Source organism: Musa acuminata, chromosome BXJ3-4 (genome assembly GCF_036884655.1).
Source record: "Musa acuminata AAA Group cultivar baxijiao chromosome BXJ3-4, Cavendish_Baxijiao_AAA, whole genome shotgun sequence".
Lineage (NCBI taxonomy): Eukaryota > Viridiplantae > Streptophyta > Magnoliopsida > Zingiberales > Musaceae > Musa > Musa acuminata.
The window spans coordinates 48,267,626-48,289,667 of record NC_088352.1 but is presented as its reverse complement, the minus strand read 5'-3'; the positions used below and the strand labels follow the sequence as shown (position 1 = coordinate 48,289,667).

At 36.6% G+C, this 22,042-nt stretch overlaps 3 protein-coding genes across 9 annotated transcripts; 1 reads left to right on the top strand and 2 right to left on the bottom strand.

The window, feature by feature from the left end:
- Nucleotides 1–837: 837 nt before the first annotated feature.
- On the bottom strand, nucleotides 838–2,665 carry LOC135634861 (uncharacterized). The gene is made up of 4 exons (XM_065145536.1): nucleotides 2,497–2,665; nucleotides 2,056–2,145; nucleotides 1,264–1,383; nucleotides 838–1,165 (listed from the first exon to the last, which is right to left on the bottom strand). Exons 1-4 carry the CDS (start codon nucleotides 2,647–2,649, stop codon nucleotides 1,106–1,108), a joined length of 423 nt encoding a protein of 140 aa, XP_065001608.1. The 5' UTR covers nucleotides 2,650–2,665; the 3' UTR covers nucleotides 838–1,105.
- Nucleotides 2,666–5,807: 3,142 nt separating this feature from the next.
- LOC135636489 (kinetochore protein NUF2 homolog) lies at nucleotides 5,808–14,351 on the bottom strand. The gene is made up of 12 exons (XM_065148178.1): nucleotides 13,949–14,351; nucleotides 13,646–13,880; nucleotides 13,355–13,573; nucleotides 12,901–13,087; nucleotides 11,585–11,674; nucleotides 10,875–10,982; nucleotides 9,188–9,302; nucleotides 9,023–9,051; nucleotides 8,814–8,900; nucleotides 8,632–8,728; nucleotides 7,889–8,054; nucleotides 5,808–7,776 (listed from the first exon to the last, which is right to left on the bottom strand). Exons 2-10 carry the CDS (start codon nucleotides 13,804–13,806, stop codon nucleotides 8,645–8,647), a joined length of 1,080 nt encoding a protein of 359 aa, XP_065004250.1. The 5' UTR covers nucleotides 13,807–13,880; nucleotides 13,949–14,351; the 3' UTR covers nucleotides 5,808–7,776; nucleotides 7,889–8,054; nucleotides 8,632–8,644.
- Nucleotides 14,352–15,422: 1,071 nt separating this feature from the next.
- LOC135634640 (mediator of RNA polymerase II transcription subunit 19a-like) lies at nucleotides 15,423–21,319 on the top strand. 7 transcript variants are annotated; one of them, XM_065145090.1, is made up of 7 exons: nucleotides 15,423–15,837; nucleotides 16,351–16,469; nucleotides 19,247–19,536; nucleotides 19,625–19,864; nucleotides 19,975–20,034; nucleotides 20,126–20,276; nucleotides 21,141–21,319. In XM_065145090.1, exons 2-6 carry the CDS (start codon nucleotides 16,439–16,441, stop codon nucleotides 20,186–20,188), a joined length of 684 nt encoding a protein of 227 aa, XP_065001162.1. In that variant the 5' UTR covers nucleotides 15,423–15,837; nucleotides 16,351–16,438; the 3' UTR covers nucleotides 20,189–20,276; nucleotides 21,141–21,319. The 7 variants fall into 7 exon arrangements, with proteins under 7 accessions (XP_065001162.1, XP_065001161.1, XP_065001164.1 ...); XM_065145089.1 differs by having other exon boundaries at nucleotides 15,424–15,837; nucleotides 16,402–16,469; XM_065145088.1 differs by lacking the exons at nucleotides 15,423–15,837; nucleotides 16,351–16,469 and adding an exon at nucleotides 16,482–18,711 and having other exon boundaries at nucleotides 19,247–19,490; nucleotides 19,625–19,841.
- Nucleotides 21,320–22,042: the final 723 nt, after the last annotated feature.

The window sequence follows — 22,042 nt, the reverse complement described above, 5'->3', positions numbered from 1 at the left end:
GACTGAATCTTTCAAGTTATAAGCTGACGGAAACCATTTAATTAGGGAAATCCTTTTTCATGAATGTACTTAATTATGTAACAAGCAATCGATGAGAACCAATTACGAGAATTTTGCATGTCCACTCGGGCAAAGGTGCATATTACATTTGTTAAGACATGTATGGAACCATGAAGACACATATTATACAATCTTAATCTGTTGGTGTCAAAAACACTAAGAGGGAGGAGTGAATTAGTGCAACGAAAAACTTCTTCCTCGTTTTCTTTTTTTCTCGCCTTCTCTTTCTCGACCTCGTACTCTTTTTACTTTCTCTTCTTACCTTATCTTCTTTCTTTCTCGTCCTATCCTCCTCTTTCTCCACCTCATACTCTTCTTTTCTCTTCTCGTCGGATCATTATATGATTGTGATACACACATACAACCTGATGGTTGATTGTTCATCATAGGTTGTGGGATCAATAGATTGGGTGGATTGAACCTTGCATGTCAAGAGTGGTTAGAACTAGCAAGAGGTCACCATGAATCAAATTACATGTGTATATGTATATGCATACACATGCATCTTGATTGAACAAACATTATACACATATAGAAATATAATTTCCTTCCGTAATACTTTATACTGCATGCAAGACATCTTACATGGCTTCAAACCTGAGACTTGTCAACTACACAACACTGCACTAACCACTGGGATATGTACATTTCTCATAAACTTAATGAGCCACATTTATTTGGAAGAACTCAACGAAGGAAGATACAGGGCACAACCTCGGTTCAGCACATTGTATGGATGGTTTCGGACATAATCCATGTTTTCAATGAATTCCCTGCTTCTCAAAAGAATAAGATGTTTTGCTTCTAGAATAAATTGAAAATGATCTAAAACACATTCTGAAAATAAAACCTAATTGACAGTATTTGCCCCCATGCTACACACACATAGATACAGTTGGATGAGTTTAGTTGGGAAACAAAAGGGTTGCTAAGTAGCTTCAAAAGTCCAGAGTCACAGGATTGAGAAGAATAAGAACACAGAATATTATGTCAGTGTTAAGCAAAGAAAGAAAACTATAATACATAGGCGAGGCATCCCAAGATTTTATGTTAAGGCTGTTTCGGCTGCTCCCTGTTCTTGCCCAGGTCCATTAGAGGTAGCATCCTGGAGAAGCGAATCATTAAACATGTGAATGCATCAACAAGAATGAGACTGTTCGTGCATGAGTTATCTGTTGATTGCAAGGTAAAACTTTAGCTTACCCCACTGGACATTTGATCTCTTATGAAGTACATAGACTTCAACATTGTCTCGAGGGTATCTCTTGCCAATTGGAATTTAACCTGTGTTTCACCAGATGAAGACTGTGTATCACCTTGGAGCTGCAAGATATCCACTCCGAAAGTATTAGCATAATTTATCTGGTTTTTTCTATAGTGAGAACCACAATTTCTTGGCATTTAACAGCCAATAAGATTGAAATCAGTGGTTTGTACAGGAGCACAAGCTTTCATTTCCAGTGGATCTAGTAAAGCATTATTACAGACATGGTAGAAATGAACAAATGGGTGTAGTACAACATATTATAAACAATTGAATAACTATGCCATATTACTCATTTCTATTGCAAAGCCTCAGGAGCAAACAATTGATCTAGATGGGCATCTCAATCACTGTTTATTTCATCTGATTGTGCAGAGGTGGCTATTATATAAATTATTCTCAGCCAAGAACTTCTCATTTTCTCTAGTTTTGTGCAGACATAAACTAAACCTATATCTAGTTCTGAATACTGAAGGCTAGGTAAACAATAGAAAATATGAGCTTCAGGCTGAGAACAAGAGGAGTAACACTAGCATAGCCTTTTCTCATTGGCTTCAGAAGATAATTATTCGGATTGACATCATTGATTAAATAACAGTGAAAACATCTACAGTGTGCCCTGTTTTCTGCCTTCAGTTTTAATCGATTGATTGAAAATAAAACAAATTGGACAACGTTATCAGGGATATTGTATGTCATAGAATAAGAAAAAAAAACTTAATTGGTTGTACCTTCAGATTCATAACAGCAACATGCTCCACAGAATCTTGATTTTGATTTACCACATTACATGTCATTGCCTTCAGGCGAGGCAAAGAAACCTGAAGAACAGAAAAGAAAATTTATTAAAACATAAGTTGGCCTACGATTTTTCTATATGATTTGCAAATAGAAAGTGGTGTTCAAAGGAAAAGCAGCACTTATTTTGTCAATATGGAGTTCATTACAGTTGCTTGTTGATATAGCAAAAAAATTGATGCTTCTCAACTAAAGAGCAAATGGAAGGATTGTCTATCACTACAAATCTCTTGACTATATCTGAAGCAAGAATATAATTGTATAATCATGCTCTACATGCTACAGAAAAAAAGGTAAAAAATAACTGCATAACCATCCCTCATATGCTGCAAAGGGAAACATAGATCCTATGTAGATTGAAGAAAAAGATTGACCTGATCTTTGAGCACATCTTCGCGCCATTCTCGTTGAAACTTCTGCAGGAGCAGGGTGAGTAATCTTTGTAATTCAGGTAGGACTTCTGGTGGAAACAACTTCTGTATCTCATCCTTTGATATGTTTTCATAGACACACCTTCGAATTAACATACGAAGACATACCAAAAGCTGCAAAGGAAAAGTAAATCCACTAATATACCACACTAATGTGTTGATAGAATAAGGATTTCATTTGTCTTTTAATCTAAAAGGAAATACAAGCAAGAATCGATAATGACCTATTGAACCTGACATGCAATGTCATGCTATGCTACATGTAAGGCATGAAGTTCTCACACAAGACAACATTCTCACTGAGCTGTTGCGTGTTGCTAGCATTTTTAAGACTTACAGACCAGCGGTAGATTGACATATGATTTTCTGCAATTTTACACATGAAGTTCATCCCTACCAACTAACATCTCTTGCGATAAACATCAGTTTCATGAGGAAATGCCATAATATTGGACGATAATCTTCAATGAGAGAATGTTTAGTGAACAAAGGTAAGCATGCATGTTATGCACTTAGACAATTTATGTGTGTCGACCGATAGTCTCCAAAACAGACAGCAAAATACCACTTCCCACAAGACTGAATCTTTCAAGTTATAAGCTAACGGAAACCATTTAAGCCTGCATTCGAGATAGGTGAATCCGTGAATGTTCAGTGCAGGAACAACTTAGTGGGATTATTCCAAGGGACAATGATGAGTTTATTTCAGTCACTGAATGCAGATTCACAAACAACAGACTAATTATTTATAATGAAGGTGCGATATAGGAAGGCTTGAAGAGAGTGAAAAAGGAAAGGAATTCAACAGATCCATGTCCAAACTGATGCTCAGGTTTCGGTACACCTTACATATAATAAGAAAAATCCGCCCTGGTATCATTCGACATGTAATTAGCGATACTATCATCTTTTATGGAATATAAGGTGTCTCGTGCATTCAGAGAGGGGAATTATCATGCTAACCGATGAAGGAGGAACTTGTTTAATTTCTTATTGGCTAGGATCTAAGGGGCAATGGTTGTAATTGGGTGACATAGCAATATATAAAGGATTAGTTTCTACTCGAATATAATTTGGAGGTGTGGACACTAATCTCAATATGCTTAGCCCTAATCTTGCTTCCTAATGAATAATAAACAACTAAATGCATATCTTACACCTATCTTATGCATATTAGATCATGAGGTTTCTTATAGTTGCTGTACTGAGAACAATCCTAAAGACTAAACCTTATATCTGCAGCCAACACCAGGGAAAGATAAAGCAAGAGGTTCATGATGCACTGTGCAAGAGTTCAAAACTTGATACAAGCCACATGCAATCCGAGGCATCCTACGAAACCTAGAATGATGTGAGTTAATGAATGCAGACTTGCCAAGAACTTGAGCAATTGTGCATGGAAGATGTTGGAGCCTAGGAAACTGAAAAGGCCTCAAAGTTTCAGACTTATTTACACTCAATCTTAAAAAAACATGGAACATGCTTATATACAGAACTACGATGCCCGAGCACATAAAGAAATTTTTTTTGAGGCATTTGACAATACAAGACATTTAAATCACACCAGAAGAAGATAAAATATGCTCGTTTACAGTATTGCAACAAGAAATAGAAGATTCAACAAATTGAAAAGAACGTGTTCATGGATGCAGTACGGTACTTACACACGCTAGCACAGAGGAACATGCAGTTCCAAACAGATGCAAATATCATGACTCTTCTTTGAGGATATTTACAGGATCGAAGCTCTGAATCTTCTTGTAATACTATTTATTTTTTGCACCAGCCAAAGCAACAGCTCTGTCAAAGACAGAAGAAAGCAAAGTATAACTAGATCAGATTGTTTTATTTCAAATATGAAGTCCATAGTTGCAATTAGAGTAAATAAAATGTAATAGGTCACAGATAAAGTTGTATTAAGGAAACTTGGCTAAAATTGGTATCACTCTATTTCAAATAGTTGGGATATTACAATGTTATTGCCGCTGTTGCTGTTACTGCTCTATTTCAAATAGCAGTTTGCTTCAAATGGAGAGAAATGTATAAGCTGTTGGCTGTGTACGTCGTCCCCAAAAGCAATTTATATAAAAAGACTTTTTTGAAATTAGAAAATGTCTGACATTTATGTACCCCATGTGCAGTAGTTAAAAAGTATTTTTGCTTGGAGTATTCATGAAGAAAACCGATGCTTCCATTTCCGTGGTTGCTAGTAAATTTCTTTTGCCATGAACGACATTGACAAATTTATTGTTTACAAGATAATTCATGATAAAAACCTAATTCTACTGTCTTGGAATAATCCCTTTACGAGATATTAAAAAGCAGCAGTTTGATAGTCACAGAGATGATACTGGTGTTTTTAGTATGTTGATAAAGGGCAGTTTAAGTAAAACTGTATCAACCAAAAAACCAATATGCGTTGAGCAAAAAACTGTTTCCATTTCTTAAAAGTTATAATACATGGACATGAAATTCACAAAAAAGAAAACAATAAAAAAAATAAAAAAAGGAAGTGTCAAGCACCTTTAGTTTTATTGCGTGCTAGAGTCAAATTACAACAGCAAGTATTACGAATAAGAAAACTGGTAATCTTTAAGAGCCTCATTTAAGACTAAATAAAACAAAAAAAAGTTAAGAAATGAAGTTTACTTATGAGCTTCACCAGGCTTACACTTAGTGAGCCTTCGAATTTAGGTTTTAGCTCTAATTATTCTATCATAGGAACAAGCATAGGCAGCTTACCAAGGACCCACCACTACCATCTTGGTCATTGACATAGATAGATTGTATCATTTGTTATCATGGTAGCTTTTGCTGATCCACTCTTTTTTTCCTCCCTCACTTTGTTAAATATGCCAGTGAAACCATTAGCAGTTGAAGGATTACTTTCATCCCACTCACCAAACTTTGGCACAGATGACCCTTTATCAGGCTGTCCCACAGCTTTTCTGTACATGATTGCATGCAGGTTTTTCGATATAAAAAAACTGATTATTAGAAGAAAAGACTCACAGTTTCAGCACCTCGGCCACCAGTCCTCGTTCTCGATCTACCTGCAACATTTGAAGCAAGTGCATGGCTACTCACTGATGAACCCTTAGAAGATACACCACCTCTAGTTGCAGCTTTCACATGATAATGGGGGTGAAGTGGAGAGCGCTCCATGCTATTGTCAGATTCACCACTTGTTCTACCGGCCCTTCTATGTTCACTGGAATTTGGTTGATACCCATGCCTATGAAGAGGGGATTCTGTGGTGGGCTTATGTGCAATAGCAACATGAGGTAAATGTGATTCTGTCGGTTGGCGGAGATCATCTTCTCTGCTTGCATGTGGCTCATCCTTGGGATTTGGAGCCTCCAAGTTTGCACTTAATGCTTCAGGAAGTTGGGCATGTTGCTACAATGAAAAAAAACTAAACAGAAGGTTGTGAATTTACAAGAACAAAATCCCAGAACCCTTACAGAGGTTTTCATCTCGATCCACTCATTTTAATCGTTCATTTCATATATAAAAGTGTCAATAGAAGACAAGATTTGACAGGCGATATCAACAAACACAATTATTAAACATGATTAACATTTGAAAGAAATTTACCCATCAGAGGAACAAAACAAGCTATTGTCTAAGTGAACAAACAAATCTCCCATGAAACTAGAAAGGACATCTAAGAAGATTGAAAACAGCAAAAATAAATAGTTGATTTCGGCTGTTTTACAAGGGGTACAAAAATGCATTCGGCCTATGTGTTGAAGCTGCTCATCTGCGCAAAGAATGCCACTCCCAGGTAATCTACATTAGCCTATCAAATAGTTTAGACAGTAAAGAAAACAGATTCAGGGTATTTTCCCGGGTAATCTACATTAGCCTATCAAATAGTTTAGACAGGATGGACGAGGAATCGATGTACAACTTTTTATTTTTTATAGCCTTTTACAAAGTAGACACCAAAGCAATAACAATCATGTCAAGTTCATTGGTGAACCAATGGAGCTTTTCTTGTCATAGTTTGTCAATGTGTCTGAAAAGGACATCTAACCATATAAGGCTCATAATAGCTCTGGCACTTATTGTTGAAAAGGTTTTGGTTCATAAAATGGAATGAATGAACAGGTACAAGAAAATGACTTCTAAGTATTTGAACTTCCTCCTAATTCACTAGCATCCAACTAACGAAACTAACATAAAGAAGCTTTTGATGAAAGTTACAACTTAACTGGCAGCAAACCAAATTGCAGAGATCAAATATGTGATACTCATTTAGTAGCAGCATTGATGAGATCAGATGTTAATTAGGCAACAAAATTCTAAATGCATTCCTCCAATTATTGCTGTCTAGATCCCACATGATGCACATGAAAGTGCAGCATGCCCCATCTCAATACCACATAAAAAATTAGAAGTGTCATCCGCTTGAAACTTTTCAGGGGAAGAAGATAAGAACAATCAACTTAAACAAGCACTGAAATCAACACAAGCAACATCATAATTCCCTAAATTCTTACCTTAAAAGCCATGGCAAATGATGAAATCCAAGAAACAACAGATAGCTATTTAAGTAAACAGGGACCGATGTTACTGCTAAAGAAACATTCAAAAGTGTCAGCATTCCAAATTAGGATCGGACCAGTCCAAACAACTTGAACCCTCTTATGCTTCAATTCGATCAGTACAGTCACTACAAAGAATGATATCTGATCCATTTCAGTTAGGAATATTCATGAGTTATTAGGTAGTAATCTTTGCAAAGCTCTAGGCAAAAACTATCATGACAAATGAAATAAAAGGATGATATTATGATAATTAGACCAAAAATCAAAACTTCATCAGTCTCACCCCAGCATCAAAACCCAATTATACTCCAAAAAATAAAATCTTCAATAGACTTCTCGTAATACTAACATAGAAATAAAAAATTGAAGAGTAACACATAAAAAAACACAACAAAGAAGTACTGCAAAGACGATGAATCACACAGAAAAGAAAAGGAACGCAACAACAGAACGATTCCAAAACCCTCCAAGATCGCAACTTTCTTACTCGCTATGGCCCGAAGTGGCAGGACAAAGCAAACAATCATGGAGAATCGGCGTACAGCATGAACCGAAAAGAACTCACCGCCATCTCCACGCCTCGCGATTGCAGAAGGAGGCCAAGAGTTCCTCAAAGGGGCAGAAGCAACCTCCTTTCAACCACACTTGGAACCCCGGGGGACGGATTACCCTGAACAAGATCAAAAAAATATCTTTAGGGAAGCAAATTGGAGGAGAGGCCAACCGACATCCACAAAGTTCAACGATTGAACTGCCTACGAAGGAGCAGAAGGTTGACTGACAGGCGAAGACAGGCGGAAGGAATTGACTCGATAGGCAGCAGACTTGTTTGACGATGCGGACACCGGCTTCGTCCCACTGGTACTCTACAGGAACAGCTCGCGGATTGCCGTCGCTGCGTGATGCTTTACTGAAGTGACGGCATCTTAAATAGGGCGGTGTTTGTGCCTAAAAACCCAGCGATCAAAGATCGAGAAAGAAAACGAGAAAAACATCTGCTTAAAATTGAAAATTTAGGATCATTTGGTGTTGTAATCGTGTTAGCTTAGTCGGTAAAGAAAAGACTTTGATAGTTCTCCATCATATTCGTTTATCTTTTTTGATTAAAAAATTAGTGTATGAAAGTATTATTTGTTTTTCTTGATGTAAGAATTTTGTCAGGTAAAATTATATTGTTTTTTTCTTGAGATCTTTTGATTTAAAATCTTATAGACAAATGTTTTTTCTAGGTTACATAGTTCATAACTTGCAAATTTAATCTGAGTTTTTTTTATGATGTTTCATCAATTTTGATTAAAATAATATTGAAAAAAAATATTAACTTAAATTTGAAATAAATTGATATTCTAGGATGAAAACATCTGAATAAAGTATATAATTATTGTTCATTTATATTTTATTTTGGATTTTTTTTTCTGAAAAAATAGATCTTTCTTAGATCTATTTGTTCAAGCCACCTGAGGCACTGGCAAGCAGATCAAACACTAGAGGTTAAGTTGTTGGTCTTGGTTGTATCAACACTCACCCAGCCAGAAGTGTCAGGTCCAAAATTGGAAAAGATTTGTCCGAATCAGCATTAGCGACTTCAAAGGGACCGATACGCGGATGTCGAACAAATAATGCTATTATTCCAGACTGAGGTGTTAAACATGCTTAATCAGTTTAAACAACTTTAAATCTTTTCACAAGGAATCAAAGAGTATATACCTTTGTAACCATAGCTTCAGCTTTCCTTTCCCTGGGCTCCAGGCATTGCAGCTTCCATTCCATCTCTGCCTTCACAGTATTAAGCTTCTGAGTTTCATCTGAGTTTCATCTGCATGCCTTCATTAAGCTTCCATTCCATTCCATTCCATTCCATCTGCCTTCACAGTATTAAGCTTCCATTTTTGTTACCATTCCATCTCTGTTTCCGCAGCCTTGATCAGCTCCTCAGCTTGTTTAGCTGACATTCATTTTGCAACAAAAAAAAAAAAACTATTTTAAGAAAACGAAACTTCAACTTTTCTCCACTACAATTCAGTAATTGACAATGTGTAAAGTCATACATAGATGGTAACAAAAAAATTCCAAAGAACTACCTTTCCCTTGCTTCTCAACCAATTTTGCTTCGACAGCCATGATAGAAACCCGTTCGTCACTCAACTTAACTTTCAAAGCTTTGACATCCTTCTCAAGAGTTTTAGCAGAATTTACCTGGCGAATACCAGTGACAAGAAAAAATAAGATACAAATTGTATGCCAAATCTACAAAAAAAAAAAAAAAGTTATTCAAGTGCTCAAATACACTCTGCTTAACAGTATCTATTGCCGAGTAAAATTAAACAAATATGTTCTTGCATATTGAGATACATGGACCTTTTAATTTCTCCGGTTAGCTAGCTCTCAATGAGATCTATATTTCACTGATCTAATGATTCCAAACTATCATGCAAATTTGGGTGAGGTGAACAAGCTAGTGCAAGTAGGGTCATTACCAGAGCCAAATTTATTGTCCTAGGTCCAACAGATGAACCCAATGGATCATCTTACAAGATAGTCTCAAAATATTACATATGTTCCTCTCCACCTAAACCATCCCATCTAAGTCCATAAGCAATATATTCTTCAGATCACCCTTTCCGGTGAATAATAGATCCCATATATTAAGACTCGTTGGTGTTGTTTGCAGATCCATATACCAAAAGCTTTTGCTTTGGGTAACTCCTTGTAGTTATGCCTTTGACACTTCTCTTTGCATTTCTTAAGTTGCAGTTAACACTTTCGGTCCTCCCATACTTCAGTTTAGATGCCTTAATTTCTTATTTTCACAGATCAAGTTTAGAGTCAATCTCACAAAGTGGTCGCCACCAAAACCAAATACAACTAGAAAGTTCTTCTTAAATGTGTCTGATAAGTTCATCTATTTTAAGCGCAAAAAGGACTTTAAAGTTGATTGTTGACACACCGGAGATATGACAGGGAAATTGTTAGATGCTCTTGTTGTCTTAATCCTTGTGACGACTCCATCACATATATATATTTTTTTATCACATACAACAACTACATGTTATCAATATATTGATATTTCAATTTTCAATAGAGACCTATATTAACATGAATATTAATGCAATGCCAACAACAGAAATGGATTACAAAAGTGAATAAATCTGACTGTCAAACTTAGCATCTGAGGGTTATTTCCTGTTGCAGGAGCCTGACAGCATATAGTTAGTAATATTTCAAAACTTGTTTTGAAAAAGCACCGGAGCCATGAAGTCCTGTAGTCAAACATGCCTTCTACGCTAAAGCTCAAAATAAACTAAAGAACTATTTTCTTGGCTAAAACAATAATTTCCAAGTTGGAAGAAAAGTCCTGCTATCATTATGTCAAGATTTTTCAACTTGGACAGAATTCTTGCTATAAATTCCGATGCCTGGTCATCCAAGCTCAGATATTTCTTGGCTGTCACTCTGTCTTCTTTGCTTCCTCACACCTCTACTGCTCCTGAGGTAGACACTGCTCCACAGTTAAAGCCCAACGAATTAGTGTTCTATACTTCCATTGACGTTCAAAAGTCAAGGACTCCCAAACCCTCATGCATGCACATGTTCCTTCATAGGAAGTGAAGAGCAACATGTACTCATGTGACTAGAAAACTATAAGCATCAAGGAGTAGAAAATTCACCATCAGGAACTTAGATTAAAAAGATCATGAAAGTTTTGTTTGAGGTATATAATCATAGAGGTAATACATATTTGCTAAAAGAAACAAAAAGTTACCATACCTTTGAGTACACCTCCAAAGTGGAAGTTTTCTCTTGAACGCTCTGCATGGCTGACCTTTCAGAGTTCTTCACCTCAGTTCGATATGACTTTTTCTCTTCAAGTGCCCTCTTTGGAAAAAATTTAGATATCAAGAGTTACTTGATATTATTACATGAAAGACAACTATCTAAAATACTGGATTCTTACTCCAGATTGCCGGCGGAAGTAAAATTAAATAGATATAAGGCCATTATTATGAAGATAAAGTTATCAACGCAAAAAACCACAAAGTATAAATGCTGCCTTGAAACTTCCAAGTCTTAAGAAACTTCAGACTTGCATTTTGTATCAAAATATCATTCTTAACTCTTTGTAAGTGTATGTGATCATAAAAATCCAAAGAATTTATCTTCATGGCAATCTGAGATGTTAGATAAATCGATTTGGTTTGTAATGTAGTAAATAATATTTCTCTATCATTAAGAGGCTTATAAATTATTAGCAACTAAAATCCTTGAGGTTCCACTAGTCATTCAAAAAATCATTTTTAGTATGATTGAAAACATACTTTATTTTCTTTCTTATTCCATAGTTCTGAGTTGCAACTTCATAGTAAGAAACATTCAATTTACATGATCGTTACATCTATGTGTACATAGAATCATATCATTTTTTTTTATTTCACAAAAAGATAAATTCTACACAAGAAAGTGGTATCTGAATATTGAACCTGTAGCTTGTCAGGGGACTGAACAATTTTAGATGACAACTTGGAGTTTTCTTGGGCATTCTTCACTAACTCAAAATCAGCTTGAGAGATCTGCAAGATAAAAGTTAACAATCAAACTATGTATTTTATCATCATATGCAAGCCATAACAAAGTGTATCAATTCTCAGTGTTAGAAGCTAAAAGAGGGCATCCTGAGCAATTGCAAGAATTGGGTTCATTGATATTCCTAGTATAGTAGATGCTATCACACATACTGTCATACTCAATTCGATGGAACCGTTTGATCTTAAAGGAGATCTTCTATATAAGGGGTTATTTCTTAATTTCATCCGGTTACAAAACATATCATGAAATTTGATTATCCAAAGGCCACTCGGTGAGCCAAAAATAAGCTAACAAAGCAGCAGCAGCAATGCCATTTCAGTAAACAATTGAGATCTAAAAATGACTCCAAAATTGAATGATGATGTATTTGCGAGACCAAAAGAATAAAATCCTTGAAAGATAGAAAATTATGCGTGCCAGATATCAAGGTAAGTGTATAATGTTTGCAGATGTTTGAAAAGTGAAAGTGAAACAATATAATTATGAGCAGGCAACACTGTTAGTTTGTGTAATATGTTTTTAGATTTACCTTTTTTCCCGCAAGACTGATTTTAATTTGAATTTCTAGGGCCCAGTGCATATACAAGCAGTCCTTTGATAATGAGTGGGTTTGGATTTTGGAGTGAGCAACAGCATATAACCTTTTTGCTGATGACAAATGGATGACATTTACTTATAGACCTCCTTATAAATTTCCATGACATGATCATCCAGATGTTAACGACCTAAAATATTGAAAAACCTCCGACTGACTCGCAACAGTATTGGCATCACTGGGTACAAAACTTAACTCGAACACCATCATGTCCTTTTCTGCAAAATATGAATTCGAACAAAACTTACATTTCAGAAATGTTGATAGTTGCAATCTTCTTCAGAAAGTTTTACGTTGTAAATATCCTTTCCACATGTGGGGATAGAGTTGTGCATATTTAGCTACCCAAAATTCCATATGACTGGAACATTATTTAGCCACTTTTTATACATTAAAGGCCATGCATCACTAAGCATTTGGGCGGTACATCTTAGAGGACACAACGGACAAGCTTATAATTACGTTTAACTCGTGGAGAATTTTGCCAACGTCCACTCGAGCAAAGGTGCATATTACATTTGTTAAGACATGTATCAAGTTATAAAAACACATATTATACAATCTTAATCCACTGACTTAGTCATAAATCTGGAATGCAAGGAATGGAAAAACAACCTTGTCATTAATAGCATCAGTCTTCTCCTTGAGTGCTTTGGCCATCGTCTTCAATGACATCTGCTGCTTGTTATAATTCTGAATAATCTGTCGCAGATCCTTGACCTCTGCATCCAACTGCTGAACTGTCGGCTCTTCCATCTGTCGTGCAACTTCATGGTCCAAAATCAGCTTGTTAACCTGCAACATTCAAGTAACAAGCTGATCATTATCACTCGACCCATTATACCAAATATGGCTATCATAGCCAAATTAAAGTGGATGCAAAGGAAGAAGAAAAGATCTCAGCGATCTTTGCTTCGAGATCCGCCCTTCGTTCCTCATATGCAGGGAATTGATCGACAATAGGCTACAGCACGTTCAGCTTCTCCTCCCTAAGGATCCCACGGAGAGATCAACCATTCAACATCCAAAGGCCAGATACTTTTCACGGTTCATTCGGTAGGATTCTCACCTGTAATATATGAAGTTGACGATGGTGCTAAGGATCTGAAGAGTGCGCTTGGTGTCAGGCTTGATGAGATCACGAAGATTAAAGCTGCCGAACCGGATGGAGGCGAGCATGCCCTTGATCTTGCGGTACAGATTGAAGGTCCGGATGGCGTCCACATAGTGGTCGGGGTTATCCAGAAGCTCGAGAGCACCGAAAGCGATCTGTATATCCGATTCTTCGCTGCGAAGCGAGGGGGGAACAAGAGATCAGGAGTTAGGGTTAGGGTAAAAGGGTAGGAGGCAGAGTGTTTACCCGAGGGGGTCGGCAAAGGCGAGGAAGTTGGAGTAGAGGGTGCACACGAGGTCGGCGGAGGGATTGGCGAGGTCCTCCAGCTTCAAGGCGGCGATGCCCACCTGGGCGAGAGCGCCGATGATCTCCGTCGCCGGGCGCTCCGGGAACGAGAAGCTCGACATCTCCTCACCCCCTCGTTTGCGTTTCCAGCCCGATTGCAATGAGAGCTCTTAGGTCAAAAATTGGGTCATGCCACCTGAAGCACAAGTAAGCAAATCAAATGCTAGAGGTTAAGTTGTTCGTCTTGGTTGTATCAACACTCACCCATAAGCTTCTTGCCAATAATTGTACAAGGAAGCCGTGATGGTCACGATCACATGAACCTAAAACCGACATGCCATCATCACTGTTGCAGCATCACCATTAAAGATCAATCACGAGACATCCCAGCATCCAAAGCCTTTCGGACATTCCTCTTCTTTTACCCCCCCACTCAGTACATGCCTTGGTTTTCTTCTGGTCATTGATTTCCAGTACTGTCATAGGTTCAGGGGACCAGCTGTTTCTCACACAGATCAAACAGTGGTATGAAAGGATGAAACTTCAATGAGAGTTTGTCTTTGCACGATTTAACCCAGATCAGAGGAGCTGAAAGCAGACAAAGACAAATTCTTCATCATCATTGATGTTCCTGTTGGTGCAAAATCCCCAATTGGTGATCTTCATGAATGCTTTTCTTACTGACCTGTGTTCTCTCTGACCATCTGCAGGCACCTCACAAGTCTCCAGATTAAAACATGAAGTTGAGAAGACTGCTGAGTGCAGGAAGAAGGCAGGCAAAAATTAATCCTAGTTTATGTCATGCGATTCTTTTTTTTTATTTTATTTTATGTATCTTACATTATATATTTTGATATTTATACAGTGTTATAATTATGCTATTGTAATTTTTATATTCCTACATATTTCTTATATTAAAAGAAAATAATATATTTAGAAACATGATAAATTCTTTATATATAATATTAATTAGCTTAGTCGATAAAAACATTGACGATGAGATGAAAATAAAATCATATATGAGAATTAGTGATTTTCTTTTTATGACCGTAGGCTTAGTTGTGATTTTTCAAACTCAATTAAATTATTCATACATTATCTTTCATATAATCATGATAAGATTTAGGATATGATTAAAATTCATAACACCTCCACATCATATGTTATTATATGATTAAAACCTATCATTATGAGTCGTGTTATTACAGCTCTTATCCATTGATTCTCACATATGCTTCGATGACAATAGTAAATCATCATATATACAAATAGAAAAATAAAAGAAAACGCATTCAAGATTTCATATTTCTTAAGGAAAAACCGGAATGGAAAATTCGAGAAAATTCGTCGTTTATTGGACTGTTAGGCCACAATTAGACCCAATCGGATCCGAACCCAACCCAAATCAAATTAGAATTGACTTGGCCCAGGCTTCGACCCGGTCCGGTTCAACGTTTTGCACTCCCTCGACCCGGCCCGTCTATATCGGTTACGGTGACCCGAGATTTGTCTGTTGTTTCCTTTGGACTGAATATAGTAATTTGTTTTATTGGAAAAATATTAAATGAAATAATATCACTAAATTAATTTTAATAAAGAAAATCCGAAACTATATATATATATATATATAATGATATTTTTCGTACCAAAAACAACAAAGAAAAGAAAAAGGAAATCTGTATTGTGTTGTGATGCACTTAATTATGGGGACGAGTAATATATAAATAGACAGGGTGTGAAAGCTTATCGGCTCCGACTCCACTTTATTAGGGCTTCCTACCATCGAGCCCCTTTTCCCGTCTCCTTCCGCGATCACCGCCTCGTAGCTGCGACCTCTCCTGCATCGCCTCCTCACCGTGTCGACGGGAGAAGCCGCGTCCTCCCGTGGCCACATCTCCGACGCCGTCGCCGTACTGCTCCACCGCCCGGGGCTCCTCTGGACCTCCTCCTCTGTCGGACTTCCATCTTCTCCTATTTCCTCGACGTCGTGTCCTGGGTCGCTTCTCGTTGTCCTCATCCGTCCTGGAGCGGAATCCCCATATGCTCGCCGCTGATCTTTGAAAAGCAAGCGTGCTGGACGAGAAAGGCCTAAGCTAGCTCTACCCACTTGTTTGATGAAATGCCTTCTTCGCCATGCACGTTCTGATTCGTTGGTATGTACTCCATTTAGGTCCTGTCGTTGACACGTGATATCTGGTTATTGATCGTCTTTTGGAAGATTCGTTCTAAGAGATCTACTGAACAGTTAATGTGTGGGTTGTTCCTATTCAAGTCTAATCTAAATCCTGTTATGTAGCCTGATCTGTTAACCCAATCGATTAACTGTAAGTTGATGCATATTTAGTGACATTGCAATCTGGAGTTTCAATTTGGATGCACTGTCCAACTCCAGGTGTCACCTGTGTCATAGGATAGGTTCGTCACCTGGGGATGCTTAGGAAACTTGAAAGCCATTATTAATGAAGCATTTCAAATAAGCTAATGTTTGATGGTTATACAACTGATTAACTTTCACAATAAAATAACAATTAAATGTCTTTCACATGCTGTTTGGTGTAAAAGTGCCTTTTGTATCCTTTACAGATTAGTTTGACTTTTTAGTTCTAGTTTTGTTCATTTTAACTGTGCAAGGTTATTAAGTTGTTCTACTATTCTTTATTTGTTAGTTATGGTGACATAAGAAGTTTGGATTTGATCATATAGTCTATTTATGCCAGAGGAAGATGGCTTCCATATATTTTCCGCTTTGATAGGATGGATCCTGAAGGGAAGAAGTTTGGAAGAGGTAAAGTTGTTGTTTTATACTAAAAAAAATGATGAGTCATTTTACTTTCACATAGTTTTCATTTTTTACATCAAAACTAGTAACATGGCTATTGTCGTAATGTGTTATGTTTCCTTCAGCATGATTGTACATTCATCTTTGAACTTGGTTAAATAATAAATAATTGCAGCGGGAAGGTGATTCAACAGATCTTATCGTATAGTTAGGTTGGTTTATGTTAGAGATTAAATATCTATCACATATGTACAAGTGAAAGTCATTCCGCTACATCAATCCTAGATCTGATCATTCCTGCACCATGCTTGTAGATGAGGTTGTCTTTTTATTTTTTGTCTTTTTCAAACACTTAAAAAAAAAAGGCCTAGATAAGCCTTTTTTCCTTTCTATTACATTACTTTTGGACCTGCTTTTGGATCAAACAAATCATTAGCTTCTTTTTGATTGGTTTGATATTTCTGAATCAATCGACAAGGCAGTCCAAAGTTGAACCATGCTGAGATAAGCATGCTTTTTATCAGATCTTACCATAGAGAGAAAAAAAGTATGAAATGCTAAAGATGATGCTGGATGAATGATGTATATAATTTAAAAAGAACAATTAAGCTTAGACCTATTTTCTTTACAATTTTTTTGCTACTTCACAGGGAATCTGTAATACTTGAGTTTGAGTCAGCTATAGATTCTTCATTTCTTGATTTCTTTGCATCTTCAAATGTTGAAGTACGGAGTTTAACTTTTGCTTATTCAGTAGTTTCCATCCTCCCTGTGTTAAAATTATTTGTAATCCCTGAAAACTGTTAATGAATCTCATCAACGTTTTATTCTTTCTTATTTGCATTTGATGTGTCCTTGTTCGAGAGTCAACTGCATACTGTGTCTTCTTTCTTAGAGAAAATTTTCAAGCACCTTTCATAACTGACCAGTCATCTTCTTGCACAATGTGCTCCATAGGGAGCTTTGTGCCATGGGCATTTAATTTCTGAGGTTCTGAACACATATTAATAGGAAATGGTGCTTGTTGAAAGTCATTAAATGGTGGAGATGAATAAAGGTGATTGATGCATTAATTCCATTTTTCTTTGATCTACTGTTGGTGTCTGAGAAGCTATTCAGGGCACTTATGGCATTGTGGAATGTGAAAGGTGTGGCATATATATACCTGAAGGGAGTGTTTTTTCTTGCTAACCTTGATAGAGAAAATCTTTGGCATTTTGTAAAGCGGATATAAAAAGATGAGTTCTGTGCTGTTGGTAAGAGGCCATTGTTTGTTGTAATAAGTGGTTGTTTACGCGCATGGGCCATTTTCTGGGCAGTAAGCAAACCTTTAGGAAGCTTAAGCTATGGACCACCATATACTCGCATGCCATACATATTTGATTTATGGATATTTGACTTTAAGCGGTTGTAGAGACTGTGATATATCTTCCAATTACTTTTGGACCTTAATATTCCTCTTACATGAAAGGAACGGTCAAATGAAAACTTACAGATATATGAAAACTTCACGTCATATATATATATATATAGTATGATGTACTTATATATATGTATATATATATGTATATATCTATATATGTATGTGTATGTATATGTGTGTGTGTGTGTGTGTGTGTGTGTGCGCGCGCGAGCTAACACAAACAATGTTAGAGACATGAAGTGATTTATGTTAAGTCGGAATTCACGAAGGCCAAAATATAGAATTATATATCTTGCACTGGTTGAACTTTGGTTTAACCACAAAAGACTGTGGACCAGACACAAACATATTAGTGATCATTTGAATTTTTGAGCATTACTTATAATGTTCCACACATTAAGATGATACTTTGTGGTTTCAACTCTGCTATATGATTGTTCAGTAATGACGTTGACACACTTTTTATAATATCTGAGTCAATCATGATTGACTATTGTATAATGATTGGTCCAATCATTATTTCAAGCTTAGAAGTAGATCTAGCTCTTTCTCTGACTTTGATTTCAAATCGAGCAAAGCATCAAGCTGAAGTTGGTTCTTCTGATAGCAACTTGAGTGAATTGTGTTCCAAATATCAACTTTGTTAGTATAGCTCAAGGATTTTAATTTTGAATGATATCGTCGGCACCGGTCTGCTGGCATATGAGATGTCGCCTCCTCATCTGAGGCGACGAGGCTTCAACGTCGTCGGCGACTTCTCCTCATCTGCTCGGGCAGAAGCAACCTCGGCGATGTTGCCCAAGTTTTGCGGGGAGAAGAAACGAGGTGATGTCTCCTCGACAACATCGCTCTTTTTTTTATTTTTTAACATATATATATATATATATATATATAAAGCGGTACACCAGAGCGAACTGCTCGGTATGCTCGTATCGAGCTGAGCTTGAAATGTCGGTACGGTACGAAATTACGAACCTTAAGATAGCCATCTTTATTTGGAAGAGTTGCACTGAAGTTACTGGGGTTTTGTAATGATGTATTATGTAATAGGTTATCAAGGTCACTGATTCTTCTCCCCTGCTTGCCTATAGTTTCGGCTTGGGTATTATAGAGTTTTTTTTGTATGTCGCAAATTATAATTTTAGTTGACAATTCACTTTGGGGAAATTTATTCATCCTCGTCATCATTGTAGGAAGGCTTTGAAAAAAATAAAAAGTTGGGGAAAAGTCGTGGCATTGAGCTTAAAATTGCATTATCTGTGTGGATCTATGTCATCACTATGTTGATCTTCAGATGTATGATTTGCTTTTACCTTTGAAGCTATAGTTCTGAAGGGGCAGTTCTTGATTGAATTTGCAGGTCCTAGGGAGCTTACTGGTGCTGTTGATTTAATAAACCACTACAAGCTGTTGACACATCATGACTTTTTTTGCAAAAGAAATTTGCCCTTGTCAATCTTGGATACACATTATCTTCACAATGTTGTTGGAGAGACGGAAATACGGAAAGGAGAAGGGATGGAGCTGGATCAACTCTTTCACAATGCTCCATACTTGAGAGAATCGACAGCACACATACAACCATTTGATTTGGAGCTCCTAGGGCAAGCTTTTCTGCTGCGAGATACAGCACCTATTGATTTGCCTTCTGTACATACTCTGTGATCCCATTTGGTTTCATAAATTTAAGTTACTGGCTATAGAAAAAGTGTTTTTTTTTCTTTGTGATGTACTACAGGCGGCAAAAGGAACACCTACAATTTCTTCAAAATCAAAAGGAGATTCGAAAGACAAGGATAGGAAGCACAAGAAGCACAAAGACAAAGATAAGAACAAGGACAAGGACAAGGACAAGGAGCATAAGAAGCATAAACATCGTCGCAAAGATCGAAGCAAGGATAAAGACAAAGATAAAGAAAAAAAGAAGGATAAAGGTGGACATCACGATTCAGGAGGTGACCACCTGAAACATCACGAGGTTCCTTTCTGTTCCTATTATATCTTTTTCTTCTTTCATCTTGTTCTGCTGTTATGACTGGGTTATGCTTTCTTGTTTTTATCTCTTTCTTCATTGATATTTGGTAATAGAAACGGAAGCATGAGGGAAATGAAGATTCCACAGAAACTCACAAGCACAAGAAAAGTAAGGTAAAGTAGGTTGTATTCCCATTTGAGTAATTTTGGTTTCCTTTATATGTTGTCCATTTTGATTAAGGGGTGTCAATTTATGAAATTTCAGCATAAGAACTCTGAGGTTGTTGCAGTGGGTGGAAAAATGTTGCAAGCTGATAAAGGCCGATAAAAATTATTTCTTTCTTTGTCTTACCATCAAGCATTCTTCTAGTGAAGGTTTCTTTAAAGACCATGTTTTGGAATCAAAATCTTGTGAGGTATGCCTGCTTTTACTATATTTTCTAGTGATATGTTGATTATCATATTTGCTTATTTTGCTTGGAAATGTTGTCAGTAACGCTGATCTGATTCATGGTGCCATAAATTGGATGTAGAGGAACTCTTAGGAATTGCATCTTTTTTCCATCTGAAGTAAAATATAAGCCAAGTATAAACTACAAACGAGCATTTTACTAAATATGATGCATATATGTTAATCACCGTCAAACTCCAAGTTTTTTTAGTAAGGATGATGATTTTGATATTGCTCCTGTGTATCTTGATCTGAAGACCCCCCAGAGATGAAAGCTATTAGCACTAGAGGTAGTAAGCCTTATTAGGATGATTTGCTCGAAGGATCCATGACTCAGATTGGAATGTTTCAGAGAAGGCTTAATTGCTATACAAGCCATAATGTCCCAAGCCTCTTGTATTGCCATAATGCAACAAGTTCTTATGAGATTGTCATGCTGTCGGTCTTATATAGAGTTTTTAATTTTTGAAAGAGGTTAAATCCTTGAGCTTTCTATAGTCTGCCTCATCGCACTAGATGTTCTCTACATTCATGGGCTGCATGGTTCTCAACACCATCACATTAGCATCAAGAAACTATGAGATTGGCATGAATCTTAATTGGTCTCTACTTGGCATTTAGTGTATCGTCAATTTCTAGCTGGTTTTTGAGCAAGCTAAAGCAAATAGTTTGATACTGCTGCTTAGATTGAGCAAGCAAGCTAAACCATACTGCTGCAAATAGTTTTTGAGCAAGCTAAAGCTAAACCTTTATGCATATCAGCATTTCTTCTTTGCATCGAAATCAAATCTCTTAGATTGATACTGCTGCTTATGTTCAAACCCTGCAGATTATCTTCCTACGTTGACCCCTTTGTGGCAAGTTGTAAGATACACGAGGCCGTCCTTCCTAGATTGGTCTTCATTCTTTATATCTAACCATTCTCTTTAGATTATTGAAACATGTAACCTTATATATATATATAGAATTGTAATGGGAATGAAGTGGTGCTTCTCTGTTCTTGTGCTCCTTTGGGTGCTTCACATGTATTGTAATTTGAAGTTCACTCGATGGTAGGTTGCAGAGTAGCCGAATGGGAATGAAATGGCCTAGGATTGCAATGTTCATCACCCAACAACAGTGAGTCATGTTGGTAAGAAAACCAAGCACTGGATCAATCTCACATAATACAAGAATCATTTGGTGCTTATTAGGTTGGATTTGTCACCTAATTAAAGAAACTAGGTTGTATGTATATATGCCTGCAAATTAAGCACCTTCGTCGGTGCTATTGCTTTTAGCTTTGTTTTCTGAAAATTCGGGCCAAGAAAGATATAGTTTGAATAGAATGATTTTGGAATAATACCATTGAAGAAAATATGATCGATTAATAATCAATAGAACTATCGGCATTGAAATATATAGATTTTGTTGATTAATTTGGTTGTTAAATGTTGATTAATCTCTAGCTAATATTGAACTTGGTAAAACAAAATGGTTGAATAATTAAAAAATAAATGCCATGCACTGATTGATTTTTTTCGAATTGGATTCATAATAAAAAAAAAAGTTTTGAAAGTTGCCGTTGATGAGTTTAGGTGCTGCGCATTGTATCCCAGCTTGTTTGGTTATAATTTATATCAAAAAACATTTAAAATATTCTTCTAATTTTTGTATATTGTAAAATTATAATAAGAATGAAAAATAAAATTTTATTATCATATTTGCTTAGACTTTTATCTTCTCAATATG

Excerpts from the sequence above, each read along its gene's own strand:
- LOC135634861 (XM_065145536.1), bottom strand. The coding sequence starts at position 2,649 with ATGTTAATTCGAAGGTGTGTCTATGAAAACATATCAAAGGATGAGATA. Across the intron at positions 1,384-2,055 it reads TTGCTGTTATGAATCTGAAG|CTCCAAGGTGATACACAGTC; the intron begins GTACAACCAATT and ends GATATCTTGCAG. Across the intron at positions 1,166-1,263 it reads GAGATCAAATGTCCAGTGGG|GATGCTACCTCTAATGGACC; the intron begins GTAAGCTAAAGT and ends TCGCTTCTCCAG.
- LOC135636489 (XM_065148178.1), bottom strand. The coding sequence starts at position 13,806 with ATGTCGAGCTTCTCGTTCCCGGAGCGCCCGGCGACGGAGATCATCGGC. Across the intron at positions 11,675-12,900 it reads CTGATGCTATTAATGACAAG|ATCTCTCAAGCTGATTTTGA; the intron begins GTTGTTTTTCCA and ends TTTATCTTGCAG. Across the intron at positions 10,983-11,584 it reads AGTCCCCTGACAAGCTACAG|AGGGCACTTGAAGAGAAAAA; the intron begins GTTCAATATTCA and ends TTTTTTCCAAAG.
- LOC135634640 (XM_065145086.1), top strand. The coding sequence starts at position 18,594 with ATGTCGCCTCCTCATCTGAGGCGACGAGGCTTCAACGTCGTCGGCGAC. Across the intron at positions 19,865-19,974 it reads ACCACCTGAAACATCACGAG|AAACGGAAGCATGAGGGAAA; the intron begins GTTCCTTTCTGT and ends ATTTGGTAATAG. Across the intron at positions 20,035-20,125 it reads ACAAGCACAAGAAAAGTAAG|CATAAGAACTCTGAGGTTGT; the intron begins GTAAAGTAGGTT and ends ATGAAATTTCAG.